The sequence below is a fragment of the Osmia lignaria genome, chromosome 5, assembly GCF_051020975.1.
Source record: "Osmia lignaria lignaria isolate PbOS001 chromosome 5, iyOsmLign1, whole genome shotgun sequence".
NCBI classification, from domain to species: Eukaryota; Metazoa; Arthropoda; class Insecta; order Hymenoptera; family Megachilidae; genus Osmia; species Osmia lignaria.
Window position 1 is genome coordinate 5,048,925 of NC_135036.1, and position 16,716 is coordinate 5,065,640.

A 16,716-nucleotide genomic window follows, 5' to 3' on the forward strand; every position below is an offset into this window, starting at 1 on the left:
AATCATTATTCTGTAACAAAACTGTTTGATGTAAACTATAAAATTAGTGGCATCGAAAGTACTAAATTTATTTGTTATTTGTTTGAAACTACTTATTTTTTATTTTTTATATATACTGAAAGAATAAATTAAAAAGACTATTATTAATAATTATTTAATTATTCTTGTTTTAGGTAAGTAACAAACACCAATAGCTGTTGATGCATCAATGAAAACACTTCATCTGTAAGTGAAAGCAATTTTTAGTTTTCTTTTTTCTATTTTAAATGTAGCACAGGGCCAGTCCTAAAAGTTTTGGTATCCTGCTTGATAATATGATTTGATATTCTCTCCCCAAAGAAGACTTTTACAATAATGTCTTAATAAATTTTAAATAGTCAAAATTCATACAGGTTTTCAAAATTTCCGAATTACAAAATTCTAGATTACTAATATTTTAGAGTTCAAAAGTTATAAAATTTCAGAATTTAAAAACTTCAGACCTTCTAAGTTCTAGAATTTTAGAATTCTAAAATTCCAAAATTACAAAGTTGTAAAAATTTCAGAATTTTAAAACTTCAGACCTTCTAAGTTCTAGAATTTTAGAATTCTAAAATTCCAAAATTACGAAGTTGCAAAATTCCAGATCCTGAAACTTTTGAAATTCCGAAATTCCAAATGTCCAAAATTCTAAAATTTCTAAAAAGAGGCTTTGACCCACCGGAAAGTGCCAAGCTATGACAATGACTGTTTCATAAAACAAAAACATTAATCTCTAAAAAAAGTAAAAAATATATATTTAACTTACTCTATAGTATTACAAATTTTATGATAAATAAATATTGTTGTACCGTTTCGAAACGATTACACTGAAATGAATCATAAAATCCTACGATATTGTTTTTATTGTAACAATAGCAAAATACGAGTCTATTAAAATTATATGCTGAATGAAGAATGAAATGTGATTATAAATTAGTCGGCAATGTAATCCATTAATGCTATTGCCCATTGAGCTGGTCGGACCGCGAATTATCAAATTACGTTGCATTCGATGCAATAACGTTATTACTCTCTATGCTTCTATAGGGTTTTGCTCATGCTATTGTCGCCGCACATGGGCAGATCAAAATCGCATTGACGATTAAATCATCACTATACACGTTGCATCGTTACACATTAACAATAATAATGTAATGAAGGATTATTGATTTTTTAAAAACTTTAAAGAAACTTTGCAAATTGTATTTCAAATTGAATTTTCTTTTTTTCTTTCCTTCTGTAGCTTCTTCAAGCTTTAGAAATAAACATTTATTAATCTTCTTTTCTGACGCTCAAAATTGTTTTGAAAATCTTTAAAAATATGCCAAAATGTTTTGCATAAAAATTGCATAATTTTATCAAAATTGAACTGTGAATTTATATTTTTCTTATTATATTTCCAAACATAATAGTTTAATTTTTGATAATTAAATGTTTTTTAACTTGTACATTGTTATCTATATAAAATGGAAGTAGTAAAATTAATAGAAAATAAAGAACAATATTTTACAAATAAGTTCAACAATATTTAATACTACAGTGTTTAATAAATTCTTCTTGAATCGTCAATTACGAATTATTTATCTGAGTAATTTAAAAATAATTCCTACGACAATATTTATCTTTTAATGTACTGTTTCCATATTTCATTTATCATATTTTAATCTGAAGTTGTGTTATGTTTATGTTAGAAATTCCTAATAAAAAATTCGCAACGAAACGTGTTAAATAATGGGTTTTCGAGGTAAATTCTTGTCGCTATTAATGAAACACGAGCGATTAATGGTTCGCGTATATCGAATAATCTATTATACCGCTGAAACTATTCGACGTTTCGATCTAATACTCATTAGGGTTACATGAGTCAGTAACTTTGACCCCTCGGATACGTGGCGTTAAAATTACTATGAATAGTGATAAATTGCAAATGTAGATATTTGAAACGCGATAGTAAAAGTAAACATATTTTGACGAATTTGTTGAAATAATTAGATTGTTTGTTGAATTTTGAAATAATATGTAATATAATTTCTTTCAAAAGGTAACATTATACATCTCTGAAAATAATAATGCAAAAAAAGATTCGTCTACGTCAGAAAAGTTGCCCCCTCTTACCATGCAATTAACACCAAAGCAATTTCTTGTATCTTTAATAGCTTAGAAAATAATGCAGTGTTTCTAATGTATCTAAAAAAAGTATTTAAAAATTACAAATAATAATTTTGTGTTTGATAAACTGCAATATTTATAAATAATAAAAATAAGTAAAATAGTACAAGAAACATCTGAAAGAAATATTTTACAAACTTTACAGTTGTTTAACTATATTAATGTAGTATTTGTACAAAACCATTTTTGAAGATTTGAAAAGCCGGATTACAAAATTGAGGTCAGTGCAGCGCTGGGCAATTATTATTATAAAAATAGGAAAATTCGAAATAACGTGGCATTTAACCGTTACAATTAACAATCTCAAGATGATTTTCATATTTAAATAAAAGAAGCAAAATAACAGTAAAATAATTACCACATTGTGTATCTCCTTTGATACCATCTAACTTCTATTTGAACCATTTGTTTCATATAACAAACAGTTTAGAAGTGATAGAGGTGGCACATTTAGGCTAGTCACCTTGTATCATTAGTAATCATTCCCATCGTGTATTTCTATCGTTAATTCATGTTTTGCTTGAAAGGTAAAAAATGTAGGAATGAATAGCACCTCTGATGATGGTAATAATCAAGATAAAGTTACTTAAAAATCAATTATTGAAATCGAAATGTAAATTCTTGGTTTTGACTGTACCGACCCCTGCTGACCTGACATTCAATCGTCGGTGCTGGGCGGATTGCAGGTTTCAGGCGCTTTTAACTCGAATTTTTAAACGTTAATTTAAACAAAGCTGCAAACGCTATTTCGTTATTCTTCATTTTCGTCTTATTTTCATCCCTAGAATCACCCCTTAAAATTTTGCCCACCTGTTGTCGAACACCCTGTATATAAATTCCGAATTGCGGTACGATAGGTGTCTGAGGCAGGGATCGTCTGTTGTCAGCCCCACTGACGAGTCTGACAGACGATCCCGAGGCTAAACACCCTTTTCTCCCCTCTCGTACATACCTTAATACTTTTTCATGCAGAATGTTCCAAGGAGTTCGTTTAAATAAAAAGTGCATTTGCATTTCTCGAGTGCATCGTTGCATCGACGAAGAAAACGAAGTCGTAGAAAAATAAACATTATCATCCAACTTTTACATCAACAGCTTCTTCCATCTCTTATAAAATTCAAGACATAACTCGTCCCAGTTGCGTGACGCACCCTGTATACAAGGTTCGACGAATGCCCGAACAATTTAACCGCAGCCAGCTGCGGCGAGGCGCGTACAATCGCGCGCTCACCTGCGAGCAATAACGTTGACCTGGCGAAAACTATGGGGAGAAAATCGAGGAAAGGACCCGAGGTGAAAACGGAGCAAACGTACAACTTGTACCATATAAACTTGGCTTCATAGAAATTTGCACGAGATCGCGTTAAAACTCCTTCCTCCCTCCTTTCCTCTTTCAGTGTTTCTCTAATTTCGAGTCGGACAAATCCACGGATAGTACACGGGAGCATTTCGCGGTCGGTTTAGCTCGAAGTATACACGTACCTATACCGGTGAACACGATCCCGCAATCGTTCAGCTTTCGTGAACGAACGAGCAGGAAAATTTAATTAATCGGGTTTGCGCGATCTCTTCTTTTGAGCTATTCCTTGAGGCAGCCATTGTCCGGCTGGGCTATTCGCGGAATGCTTTGCGCGAAATTTTCGTTTCTTTCGAGGGTAGAAATAAAAGGGAAACCTTTGATTTGTGTGTTGAACGTAAAAGGCCAGTAGTCGGGTAGCGGAATTAATTTCAGATTGTTTGTAGCAGGTTTAAATAACGCGAGAATGAACATTCTCGCAGTATTTTCTCGTTACCACTGAAATTCAAAACAAATTCAATGTTTTTATAAATATTATCTCTGTTTTTACTGTGTTATGGGTTAGTTGTCTTTTAACAATTTTATTGGTAATTTTAAATTAATTAGTTCGCTAATTAATAGAAGCCTTGGAAAGATTCGGTTATATTTCTGTCGGTCTGATCATTGTTTGGTTTGTACTACTGATGAATAGGTATACACCGTTTAAAAGAGAATACCTTTTTTGAAATTGGACCAAATGATTAGAAATTTTTTTTAAAGTTATTAAAATTAGTTCACTAAATAAATTGTTTTTCTCATTTTAAAAAATTACAGTTTGTTGAAATTCTGAAAAAAAATTGTGAAATATTTTACAATTTTACATTTTACAACTTCATCTGAACCTGTAACGAAAATTTCAAATATACTTTTTGTAGATTTCAGTAAGTTATGTGCATGGAGAAAATTTCAATATTTTTTATAAATTTAATATCGTTAATATAACTGGAACACCAAATTAATAATTACGTGTACTGTGTATTTCAGAACAAAATTGGAAATCCCTGTTTCATTTTGCATTTTTACAACATGAAATTGAAAAGTGTATTGTCATTAGCATATGTATTGCTTTGCAATTAATTTGATGGATAGTAGTTTGTAATCCAATCTGTTGTCGACAATATTTGAATATCCACTGTAGCAAAATATATCATTTATTTGCATTTATTTGTTTACGAAAAAATGCATAATAATCATACCATTAATGACAAATGTTAACAAATGAATTTTATCCTTAATGTTATGCATATATTTATATTTGAAAATTAATTTTCGATGGATATTTTTTAAAGTTTCACAGGAAAATAAAAATCGTGTATAAAAACAATTAATTATAAAAAAAAGCATTAAAATAATTTTGTAAATTATGAATTACAATTATTAAAAATAAACATTGATTTTACCTTGAAATATAAAAAATTAAAACCCAAGTAAAAGGGGTACAATTAAATTGAAAATGATTGAACATTAAATATTATTTCCAATGAACAACATTCTAGTTTTCTATATGTATAGACGAGCTTGAAAGTGTCAAAGACGAGTGCGATTTAGCAAGGCCATTGTGGCTATACTCGATGGTGGAACAAAACCTGAAAATTTGTCGGTTTACGATAAACAACCGTGTACAGCTTTAGACCTAAGCCTGGTGTTGGCAAAAATTATTGCAACAGTTCAGATAATCCATCCACGAACGCTTGGGACATTAGTGGTGGCACGCGTGTACATCCTGTTAAAGCGTACACGTCGGTCGCGATACTTTATGCCTAATATTTTCTACCAATGCAGCTTTAGATCGAGCAGAAACCGCAGTACTAAATTTTCATACCTTTGGAAATTTTACGAGACATTCAAGAATAAAAGAGAAATTATTTAAGTTCAGACACTCGCAGGAGTTAAAAATAATTTTCCACTTATTTCAGGTCTGAGACATGTAAATTTATCTTATTCTGGAACAAGAGTTAAAAGTGATATTGAGATCTGCTTTATTTTAAATAGATCTTCTTTTTATAAATATAATTTTAGCGACAATTTAGTGGTTTTTAAAGTATCATCAGTGATTCTGACAATACTTATATTTATACATAAAATTCCATGAATAAATGTCTTACAACTTATATTCTCATTCTTCTTTTTTCTCAAATAGCTACTATTATGGTATTAATAGGAAATATGTATTCAGAATAATATAACACGCAGATGCATTGTTTTTTTATTTATTTTTATTTATAATCGCATCAGCAATTAAGTCATTAGACTAATGTACTATTTGATAAGTTGCCCACAGTAATTAATATTTTAATTAATATTATTAGCTAATAATATTATCAGACGTAGAATAATATTACATACAATGAAATTATTTATTAATTCTTGAACAGCGGAGTCTGGGTATAATTTTGAAACAAAGGAGTTTCATATATTGGAAGAATAATTTTCAGAGGAACAGTGTAAAAATATAGAAAATGAAAATAATATGAAATACAAAATTAGATTAAACTTAGAACTGTCACATTTTATTTTCGAAATCATCTTAAATTCCAGAAATTGAAAATCTTTAAATAACATGCAGCAGCATACAAAATTTCATAATTACATTTTTACATTTAACATTTAAAATTCATTTATCTTTCTTTAAAATTCTGCTATTTTCTAGAGGAAAGAATATAATAAAAGATTTTGATATAATATTCACCGTCATCAATATCAAAGGTATAAAATGGATAACAAATAGTGATACGATACCAATGGTTTTATGCGCATTTAAAATCCAAGTGAAGTTTGTTTCCAGAGTAGCCCCTGATTTGACTGTCGTTAAGAACCAGGGGATAAAACTTCTACGCCCTTTCCATCCCCCTGTTCCATCGGTACTCCAACCCTGTCTACCACCTTCCTTCTTTTTTAAGCTCGCTAGAACTCACGGAAGTTCATCAGGGCCTTTGAATGGTTTAATTTGCATACCTAACAATATTACGGTACGCGTCCGACGATAGCTTTCCAGCTTCCTTCTACGTTTTGCAAGGATAGAACTGAATTTTAAGGGCAGACAGCCAGTAGAAGAAGGGTTGCTACGTCGCGTCTGAACATTTCTGTTCGAGAAAATAAAGTGTTTTCGAGAGAGATGTGTTTTTTGCGAAAACTTTTTTTAAAAGTTCCCTCGTTTTTGTAGATGCTTCTCTGTTGATTGCTTCCAATTTGTCTTTTATGCGATGGAAAACGTTGAACGGAGATAATTTGTATAATATTGCTGGGAATGACAGGTAAAATCTATATAAACTTGTCTTTATGTTTATTTTAAAAAAATAGCAATGTGCAGAGCCAATGCTGCTGAAGAACTTATGGGAAGAGAGGGAAATATCAGATTTTCAAAGTTTTGGAGTTACATATTTACGAACTATTCTGTTTCAAATTTTCGAATTTGGAAATATAGAAATTTCATATTTTTTAATTTTTTAATTTAGAAATTTGGAAAATTAGATATTTAGAGATTTAGAAATATCAAATTTTTAAACTTAGAAATATGGAAAATTAGATATTTAGAGATATAGAAATTTTAAATTTAGAAATTTGGAAAATTAGATATTTAAAGATTTAGAAATATCAAATTTTTAAACTTAGAAATTTGGAAAATTAGATATTTAGAGATTTAAAAATATCAAATTTTCAGATTTACAAATTTACAAATTATTTAATTTTCGAATTCGGAAATAAAATATTAAATTTTCAAATTTCATAATTAAAAAAATTTTTATTTAGAATCTGACTTTATTTAGGATCAGTGTCCACGAGTACACGCCATTCGATTTACTTACTGCCCAAGCCTGCCTTACAATTAGATGTAGCAATTTTGCATACTGACATACCCATTTAAATGGAAATCGGCTTTTTCTCTGAAAATGATTTCTTTTTTACAAAAATCTTCATTAGTTGTTTTGTTTTCAAGCAACCAATCAACAAACTTGGGACGTTGGTTATAGTTTAAAATTCTTCACACGGTGTTCTGAACAATGCCTAATTCCCGCAGGCGACATATATAGAATGGACAGTTTCAATTCTTCAGCCACTTTCATGAACCGTTGTAGATCAAACGATTATTAATACAATAATTAATTTTTCATCAAGTGGTGTTGAAAATTTTATTAATAAACCTTCAACAGGTAAAGTGTTAAAACATGACTATTCTACGATGTAAAAAAATTAATTTTTCATCAAGTGGTGTTGAAAATTTTATTAATAAACCTTCAACAGGTAAAGTGTTAAAACATGACTATTCTACGGTGTAAAAAAAAAAAAGAAATGATATGTTGCTTCCGTAGTAGATTCAAATTGACATTAATCAACAGGCAAAGGTGGACGAGTACGCTTGGCAGTGGTACGACCAGTCATAAATCGTCCATTCGAATGCAAGCGCGATTACATGGCAACGATTATCAAGAGATTCCAGGCAGTCGGCCTACTCCTCGGTTGTTCTCAGTTGCATTCGCCAGCTCTGCAATATCGTGCCGTATATGCATAAATCCTGTTAGCGCCCTGATACACGTTGACGAAAAAGAAATCCCGGATACCGTGACGGAATATATCGTAGAAATCCATGCGAACGAAATTTTATCCCCGCGATAGAATTTTTCCTTACATTCTTTCCTTCTCTCCCGCTTACTTATTCTCGTGCGCGATATGCATCTCCTACAACCTGCTTATCCCCTTCGAATCAAACGCTCGGTTTGAAGTATTTGCTGAAATTTACGATAATATCGTCGCAGCAATTGCGATACAAGAAATCGCAGTAAAGGAAGCTTCAAGCTGAGCAGCGATTTACGGAAACCTTGCAAAGAGAACGATGATTACGGTGAAGTGTTTTCGTGTGATCGTAAATTTTTCTGTAAATATTGAAATATTGCTGATTTTCAATTTCTGTCAGAAATTTGAAACTTATTATCCTGCAAATATTATATAAATTTAAAATTAAATTATATCATTTTTATTTTAAAATATTAAATACAATTTATGAATTGAAGTTATAATTGAAAATTAAGATATAAGTTAGTATTTGAATAGATTAAGATTTTATAATCGTACATCCTTGGATCCTTCAGTTTTAGAGATAACTTATATTATATTTTTATAAATTTTTAATTAGATTAATTTATTACTGTATTATGCATTGGCGTAGCTTGGCCTTTCTTTTAAAATTCTGATATTTAAAAATTTTAGAATTCGGTAATTTCAGAAAGGTAGAAAATTAGAAATTTAGAAATTTTGATATTCTGGAATTTTGGAATCTTAAAATTTTCCACATTTTTGGGGAGGAACCAGTCCAACTTTTTAGATTATTTTTCATCACTTTATTTGCACTGATATTTGTAGCAATGAATATTCCATATCAGTTCAATTTAATATTTTTAATCAAATAATAAATAATTGCAAGTACTATTCTACTTGGATCCATTTATACGCGATCAAGCTTTCATACTGAAACAAAGTTGAAAAAAAAGGTGGAACGGATTTGACACTTGTTGAGACGCAAAGTGGATGGAAGCAAAGACAAAAGCTAATTATTATCAACCCTCTGAGAGTTGAACGAAACAAACCAAGGCGGAGCCGAGATGATCCAAAACAAAGATAATACAAAAGGGGATGGAATAAACGCAGAGAGTACAATAATGACGGAAGCGGAATTAAAAGAGAGAATTAATTAATTACGAAGCTCGCGCAGCCAGTGGTGGATCGAGAAAGAAGCAACGCTCGGAATTAACGTCGGAACTCGAAAATCACAAAGGGGAAAGAAGTTTTCCAAAGGCAGGCGTCCGGTTAGCTTCGCAATGAGATTACGATTTCACGAACCTGCAGTGTTCTCGTAAAATGGATTTAGCGGGAATCTGAAAGAAATGTGGATACATTGATTATTAAAATTTGTATGCTTCCCTCCTTCAACAGTTTTTAATCTCATACCTATATAGTATAGGTTTATGCGGAAACGCTGCAAATAACCGATATTGGTATATAAATTGCGCAGAGGGAAAGAGAAGGAGTCGTTTAAATTGTTGGATCGAAATTCCAATGGAACTTTCATTTACCAAGCACCCACTATGTGAATTAAACTCTCTAGACTGTACACGATCTCTTCTCTCAAGTAGGTCTTAACCGTTAAACAGAGGGTGCTGCGTCAGCCGTGACCCAGACTTGTGAAATGTATGCAAAAGTACTGTGATTAAAATTGGACACCCAAAGTTTTCAACGAGATACTTTTATACGTTGAACAATTAATATTATAAAGAATTAAATTTAAAAAACAGTGTCTAAAATTAAATTAAAACTATTGTTATCTCAGCTAACGATAGCCTAAAAGTTAAAACTAGAAGAGAGGGTAGAAATATGGGACACCTATTTTATTTTCAGATGGAGAGAGTCTCAGAATAGTCATGAATAGAAAAGTCAAACATAGAAATTTGGGGAATAAAGAAATTAGAAGACAAATTTAATTAGCTATTTTTTATTATTACATCAGGGATTTCCTAATTATTTCTTAATTAAAATCTTTCAAATTTGTTCTATTCGTTTAAAAAAAATTTTAGAAGTTCATTCATAATATTTTTAAAAATATATACCCATTATTAATTATCATGTGTTATCACATAATTGTATTACAATGAAAAACCGAGACTTGAGTCATTTATTAAGCAACCGTGTATATTGTAAAATTCGCGTCTGTTCCAAAATACGAGCAGGAAAAAAAAATGAAGAAAATGAGAGGTTTGAAGCACTGGTACAAAGAACAAAAAGTTTTTTTGAGAGTATGACGAGCACCCCTTATTAAGGTCCATTAGCTAGTGTTTCCACTAATTGCTTCATTTGTTTCCTAGTCCGAGGCGAGCAACCTCTCTTAGGAACTTTTTAGAATTCCAGAATTGAACAGCATACTCGGGTAACTAAATTCTCGTACGGCATACCGTTTGTAATGTTCCTTCTTTTCGTCTCGCGGAGAATAATAATGGTATAACCATACAACAGTCCACTGGAAGGTTATTCTTCATTTTTCTGTAAGAAGTACGTGATTCGGCAAAATATGAAATTGAGGACCTTGGGGTAAAAAGTGCAGCTCCATTATTATTAACTTCGAGTAAATTAGGAAAAAAGGAAATATTAAAAAATCTAATTTGCAATAAATCACTCATTTCGAACAGAAGCTTTATTTTGCTTGTTTCTTGAGTAAAAAAAAACCGTTCCTAGGGGGAAAATCATGGGCCCTTTTACCAGCGGCACATGAGGGATCCTAAGTAGTATTACCGAAAGGTAGTTGAAAAATTTTTGTAGGCTAGAAGAGGGAAAATTTTCAAAAACCCCCCAAAATATGAAAACTATTGCTGGAGCAAAAAGAAGGTACAGGAAGGCAAAATCACTCATTTCTAGCAGTGAGGATCGTAGCGAAAGGGTTAATCTTTCGACGGCGGACCATGGAGAGAGCCCAAATTTTATTTTCATTTTCTAAATTTTACACTGTTCCTTTAAAAATGATATATTTAATTTTAGATTAATATCCTTATATATATTTTGTAAATTTGGGTCACGATTGACCTAGGCTTCGGTGTTCAAGGGTTAAGTATTGCCAATTCAGATGCCATCGTTTAGAAATGCGTTTCTAGCGCAACAAGCATATTCACTTGGGCTGTGCAACTTCTGGAAATTTAAAAATATTTTCATATTTTATAGCATAAATAGCTGTAAAAATTTAAAAACTAAATAATCATTACACATTATTATTTTATTTGTAATATTACTGTGGAATTTCACTTTGTTTCAAAATATTTTTTTCATGTGACAAATAAAGAAACAATGATACAAAATATATTTTAATTAATTATTTTTTACTGAACAATAAAGACTGGTATTTGAGATTTTAACTTGAATGTCTTTTGATAAACTTTCTTTGTCTCATCCTAGTTATTGTAATAGTTGTTAATATGTTTTCGTTAAAAGTTGTAACAAGAAGTTGAGATTTATGATTTTCGTATATGCACTGTGCAGGTTTTATTGCAACGAAGCTTAACGCGAAAGTTGGTACCGGAATACGCCTCTCTTAGATTCTCGTTGAAAGGAGCAGCTTAAACTTAGCGTCAGAGCATTGTTCGCATTATTTACGATTCATCAAGACCGATGTGTTGTGATAGCGTTGTGGGGTCTTCTTTAAACTTATACCAATTGTAAGAAAACAAAAAGGACATAAAACATTCCTGGTTTAATTTAACTCTGTTGTTTCTATCGTAAACACAATTCAGATTACCTGCAACACGATTTCATGAAGAGAAATGTATGTAATTAATTAACGAGAAATTAAATGATTTTCATTAAAAGAAATTTTCTATAATAGAAAGTCTAACGATTCCTAACTTTTTTTAAATTCAAAAATTAATAATTTATTATTATAAATAACAACTTTAAATACAATCTGCAAAAAACAAATTGAAAGAATGCATTATTAAATACTTTCATTTTGTTGAAATTGGCATTAATAAAATTGTTCTCTTTAATTAATTGATTTGGAGAATGTATTATATTTTGAATACGAAATAGACGACTGCTCTTTACGTTTCCACATGTTACTGATATTTGTGCCATAAATACTGAAATGTGTCGAATAAAAGGGTATCGAGCTTATGATATGTGTGAAAGCAAACAATTTTGAATAATATGCTATTTTCACGTAAACGTATACATATATGTTATACTTTGCATTGCTGTATGCACTACAGAGTATCGTTAAATGTTTCGGTAATGTGGCACGTAGCCAAAATATTCGCAATGCCTGCAACAAACATTTGATATAACTGTTACGAACTTGATCATAAAATTTATTTTATCTGCAAGAAAATATCAACAAATAAATGATAAGTTAAATTTAAAATATAATGCTGATTTATTTGTATATTTTGAATATTTATTACGAAACATTGAATAGTATTGTATTAAATATGGTTACAGGTTCTTTATAATTTATTTTTTTTTAATCTTAGAAATTTTTAAAATAATATTCAATGACTCTGACATTATTTATATTTATTTCTTTAATTGATACTTTTAATGGCCCTGGAATTTTTGAAAAAGATTTTCTAAAATCTTTTAGATACAGTGATTAACGTTTTAACTTGGATTACCATAATTAGAAATGGCGTGAACTGCTATTTATAAATCAACTGTGATTCGATCACGTTCGTTCTCAACACGGTGACTTTTCTCAGTTAAAAATAAAGAAATTAGCACTAATTGATTTATTTTCTAATAAATGTGACCGTAATTTTATATAGCCAGAAGTCTAAATTGTGAATTGGTTCAACCTGTTTCTTTTTCTGGTAATTAAATTAACAACTTTTAAATATTTATAAGGTCTAAAGCCATTCGGATTAAAGTAAACATATCACAAACATAAAACAAAGATCCTACACAATTTAGACAGCTCGAGTTGACGAGCTTAAAAGCTCGAGCTTAAGGACCCTAGCTCTTATAGCTCAATAAAGGTTCGAACCCAGAGGGTTTAAGCTTTGGCGGCTCACCATTCAAAGCTCAAGACTCGTAGCTTATTTTAACAACACCAGGCATAAAATTTTGATAGTTCAGGACTTAGTTGCCACTTTATATATTTCGTTACGACAGTTATCATTGACTAATTCATTTGCTACTTTAATTTAAAAAACTGGAAGTATTGAATGTCGAATCAGAGTGGCATTGGCGTAACTTTTAGACCTTCTTCTAGGAAGTTTTTTAGAATTTTTGAAATTTATAATTTTAGAATTTTTAGGATCTGGAATTTTGAAATTTTAGAGTTTTAGAATTATAGAATTTTTAGGATCTGGAATTTTGGAATTTTAGAATTTTAGAATTTTGAGGATTTGAAATTTTGAAATTTTAGTTTTATTATATTTAACTCGAAAACTTTCATGTTCCAAGAAACTCTGCTTTTCTTCACCCTTACTACCACCTACTCCTTCTTCAATTCATACCTTTTCTTTTTCTACACATCGAATCATTTGCATTCTTCTATGTCTCCTTCACCTTCTGTCAACAAACTGCGATCTTTTCTTTTTACTATTTCCTCATTTCTTCCTATCTCCCTCATTACATTTCGTTTTTCTTAGATTTCATCGTTTATTTTTCAGTCTGCTTTGATTCTATTCTCTTCCTTTTTATGAAAGTCGGTTATTCTATCTGTCGCTTCGTTGCACTGCGAATTTCCTTGGAGTTTCTCATCCTCTTCCAGAGACTTACCTTCTAATCTCTGCTTCTCATTTTCATTTTTTTATCCGTCTTTTGTTATTGTTTGTTTTCGATTTCCCCTCTGGTTACAGGCTTGTTACAATCTCGCTCTTTTCCCGTCGTTCATTTAGTCTCCCTGTTTCTTTTTTCTGAGAAGAAGATTCTATTTCCAAGTCGGTTTCAGAAGCAACCAACACTTTCCATTCTTAGATGTGTTCTCGCGAACTTCTCTGTTCCATTTGCACAAAGGAACGCGTCAGTCGCACGTTTGCGAACATAGGATTAGAGGACTTGGTCTGGTTTAGAGCCACCGTTATAATCAAAGGAACTTAATTAGAAGCGAACGATTTACAGTTGTCGCGAAAATGTAACGCAAGATAGGAGGAAAATTACAGACGGGGACGGGATGTTGCTAATAAGTTAAATGGCCCCAAGCATCCTTAATAATATGACGTTATTAGCGATAGTAATGTAACGAAGCTTCCACTTAATAGAGAAAGTTAATTAAGCGACACGCATCAATTTTAATAGAGAATTTGAAAATTAGAAATATTTGACACGTATTTTTTTAACTCATATTGAAAGGGTGAAAATAGCTCTTAATGTTGAATAATTATTATTACAGGAAAAATGTTTACATCTAAGGCCTAGATATTCTTAAATAATAAATTCATCCATATAAACAGATTTACAAAAAAATTAATTTATTTACAAAATATATAATATTAAAAATTAATATGACTGAAATTTATTTTTATGTGTTATATATTTTAGCAATATTCGTCGAGACAAATTTAAAAATACACATTTTAATTTTAGGAATTCATCTGTTAAAAAAATATATTTTCAAGGACATTTTTACTACATTGCCACAGAACAAAAAATGACAATAAAATAGTACATTAGCATTTTTATAAATAATAATTTACAAAACAGATTCCAATATTTTATTCTACTTTTAAATAATTAGAATAATAGAAACGTGTATAGATGCACTTAAATTGGTTATACAATATACATATAGACACGTGACAGATATTAATGTTAAATAAATCAAATTTCATATAACATTTTCAACTGTGACGTTGGAGCAAAATTTAATTACTCTAGAAACGTGCAATGAAATTACACACATCCTTCATTTATATTCGTGTAATGTACTGTATATTATTAATATATTGAAATATTATAAAAGATACTCTAGTTTTAAATAGAGTGTTAGAATTTAATTAAATGTTCATAATACCTGTATTAAATATCTATGTAATAATGTCAATTTTGTATCTAGTGTTAAATTATTTGGAAACTCATTAAATTCTTTAATTTAATTATACTTGCTTCGATGGATCCCTTTTGAGAAACTTGAGATTTTAATTACTTATTACGCAGCTGACAGTACGGTAGACTCTCCTTACGTTGTCGCTGACGGGGCGGAAGGGGTAGAAAATTTTTCAACTTCCAAACTTTCAGTTGGAGAGGGAAAGGGAGATAAAATTGTATCATTTTCATAGGCTATGATGGTGGAAAAGTAGCACTACTCTTTCTCATGCTTGAAAATCTATGTGAAAATTAAATCGCTCATTTGGCAATATAACGAGAGTCCAGTAATGTATAATTATTATCGATTTGCAAGAAGAATGACATAAGTCGAAAAAGTTAATTTTAAAAAAAAGCATGAACTTTATTTTTCCAATAAAATTTGTTTATTATTTGATTGTTTTTCAGAGAATCTATTTTATTGTGTATATATTATTCTAAGGGTCTTTAGCTTTGCATTTCTTTATCAAAATGTCAATTAAAGTTTTTTTTTTTAGGGGATAAAGCAGCTCTTCATTTTGAGTTGTATGATTGTTCTTGTTAAAGCAACTAATAACATAATTAAAAAATGACACTTTTCTAAACAAAAGGAACCTACTTTCTGAGTTTATTTTTCCTACCATGTCAAAATTTATGATTTTATAGTCATGTTACTGTTCTTGTAAACTGACTATATGTATTTTAAAATATATACACATGTGTAATATTTTTTGCTAGATATATGGGGAAACAGGTGACCCTATTCTAATACTTCCATGCAATATCGACAGCGTGTCGTTATGAAATGGCCCACAGTTTGTATAATGCTATTGCCGATCGCGAACCCTGAATTCCCTCAATATCCTTTTATGGAAGGATCCTCCTTCGTGAAGCACGAAGAATGTGGACCTTGAGTTGGAAAATGTACAGCACTGTTTCATTTTGATAAGTATATAGTTTTCATTGAAATTTTTTTCGAATCATTTTAATAAACAGGTTTAATAAAATAAATTTTAATTTTAATTAGATTTTTTGTACCATAAATTTAAAAAAAATTTGATATCTACTTTATACCTACCCTGTATATATACATACAAGGTGTTCAATTTTAATTGAACCATGATTAAAGGGTGCAATCAGCAATAGTTTTTATAAACTATTTAACTTGAAAATGTAAATATAATATCTTGAATATTATGAATTTCAACTTTAACTATATTTTGCAGAAATGTGATCACCAAGTGGTTCACTTCAAATGGGACACCCGATATATGTAATTAACAGCTACAAAGAAATATAAGAATAAAATTTTCAATGTTTTCTATTTACAGCTGGGTTTCTTCACATATTACACAGTGGCGATGGGAGAAGTGAATCCTTCTGGGCCAGTACCAATCGACAGTGTCTTCATTTATAGACCAGACAAACGTCTCGAGCTCTGGAGGTTCGCGTTCTACATGTTCCTTCATGCTGGGTAAGTACCATTATAATTTTTATGAAGAACTAACACCATTTTTTTCAAATGTTTTGCAATAATTTATTTTGTGTTAAGGAATAGCAATTCTGTAATTAAAAGTGTTTTAACTGTCATAGATAATACCATGTTTCCGAAATTTTTTGAAAATTTTTCATCGACATTAATTAAAAGACGATAC

The 16,716-nt window shown here is 30.4% G+C and overlaps 1 protein-coding gene across 1 annotated transcript in view; it reads left to right on the forward strand.

The window, feature by feature from the left end:
• Positions 1-16,716, forward strand: part of stet (stem cell tumor) — a 502,203-nt gene that overhangs the window by 459,389 nt on the left and 26,098 nt on the right. The window contains exon 7 of the mRNA XM_034332224.2: positions 16,393-16,535. Within this exon, the coding sequence (XP_034188115.1) occupies positions 16,393-16,535 (143 nt within the window). The remainder of the gene's footprint in view (positions 1-16,392; positions 16,536-16,716) is intronic.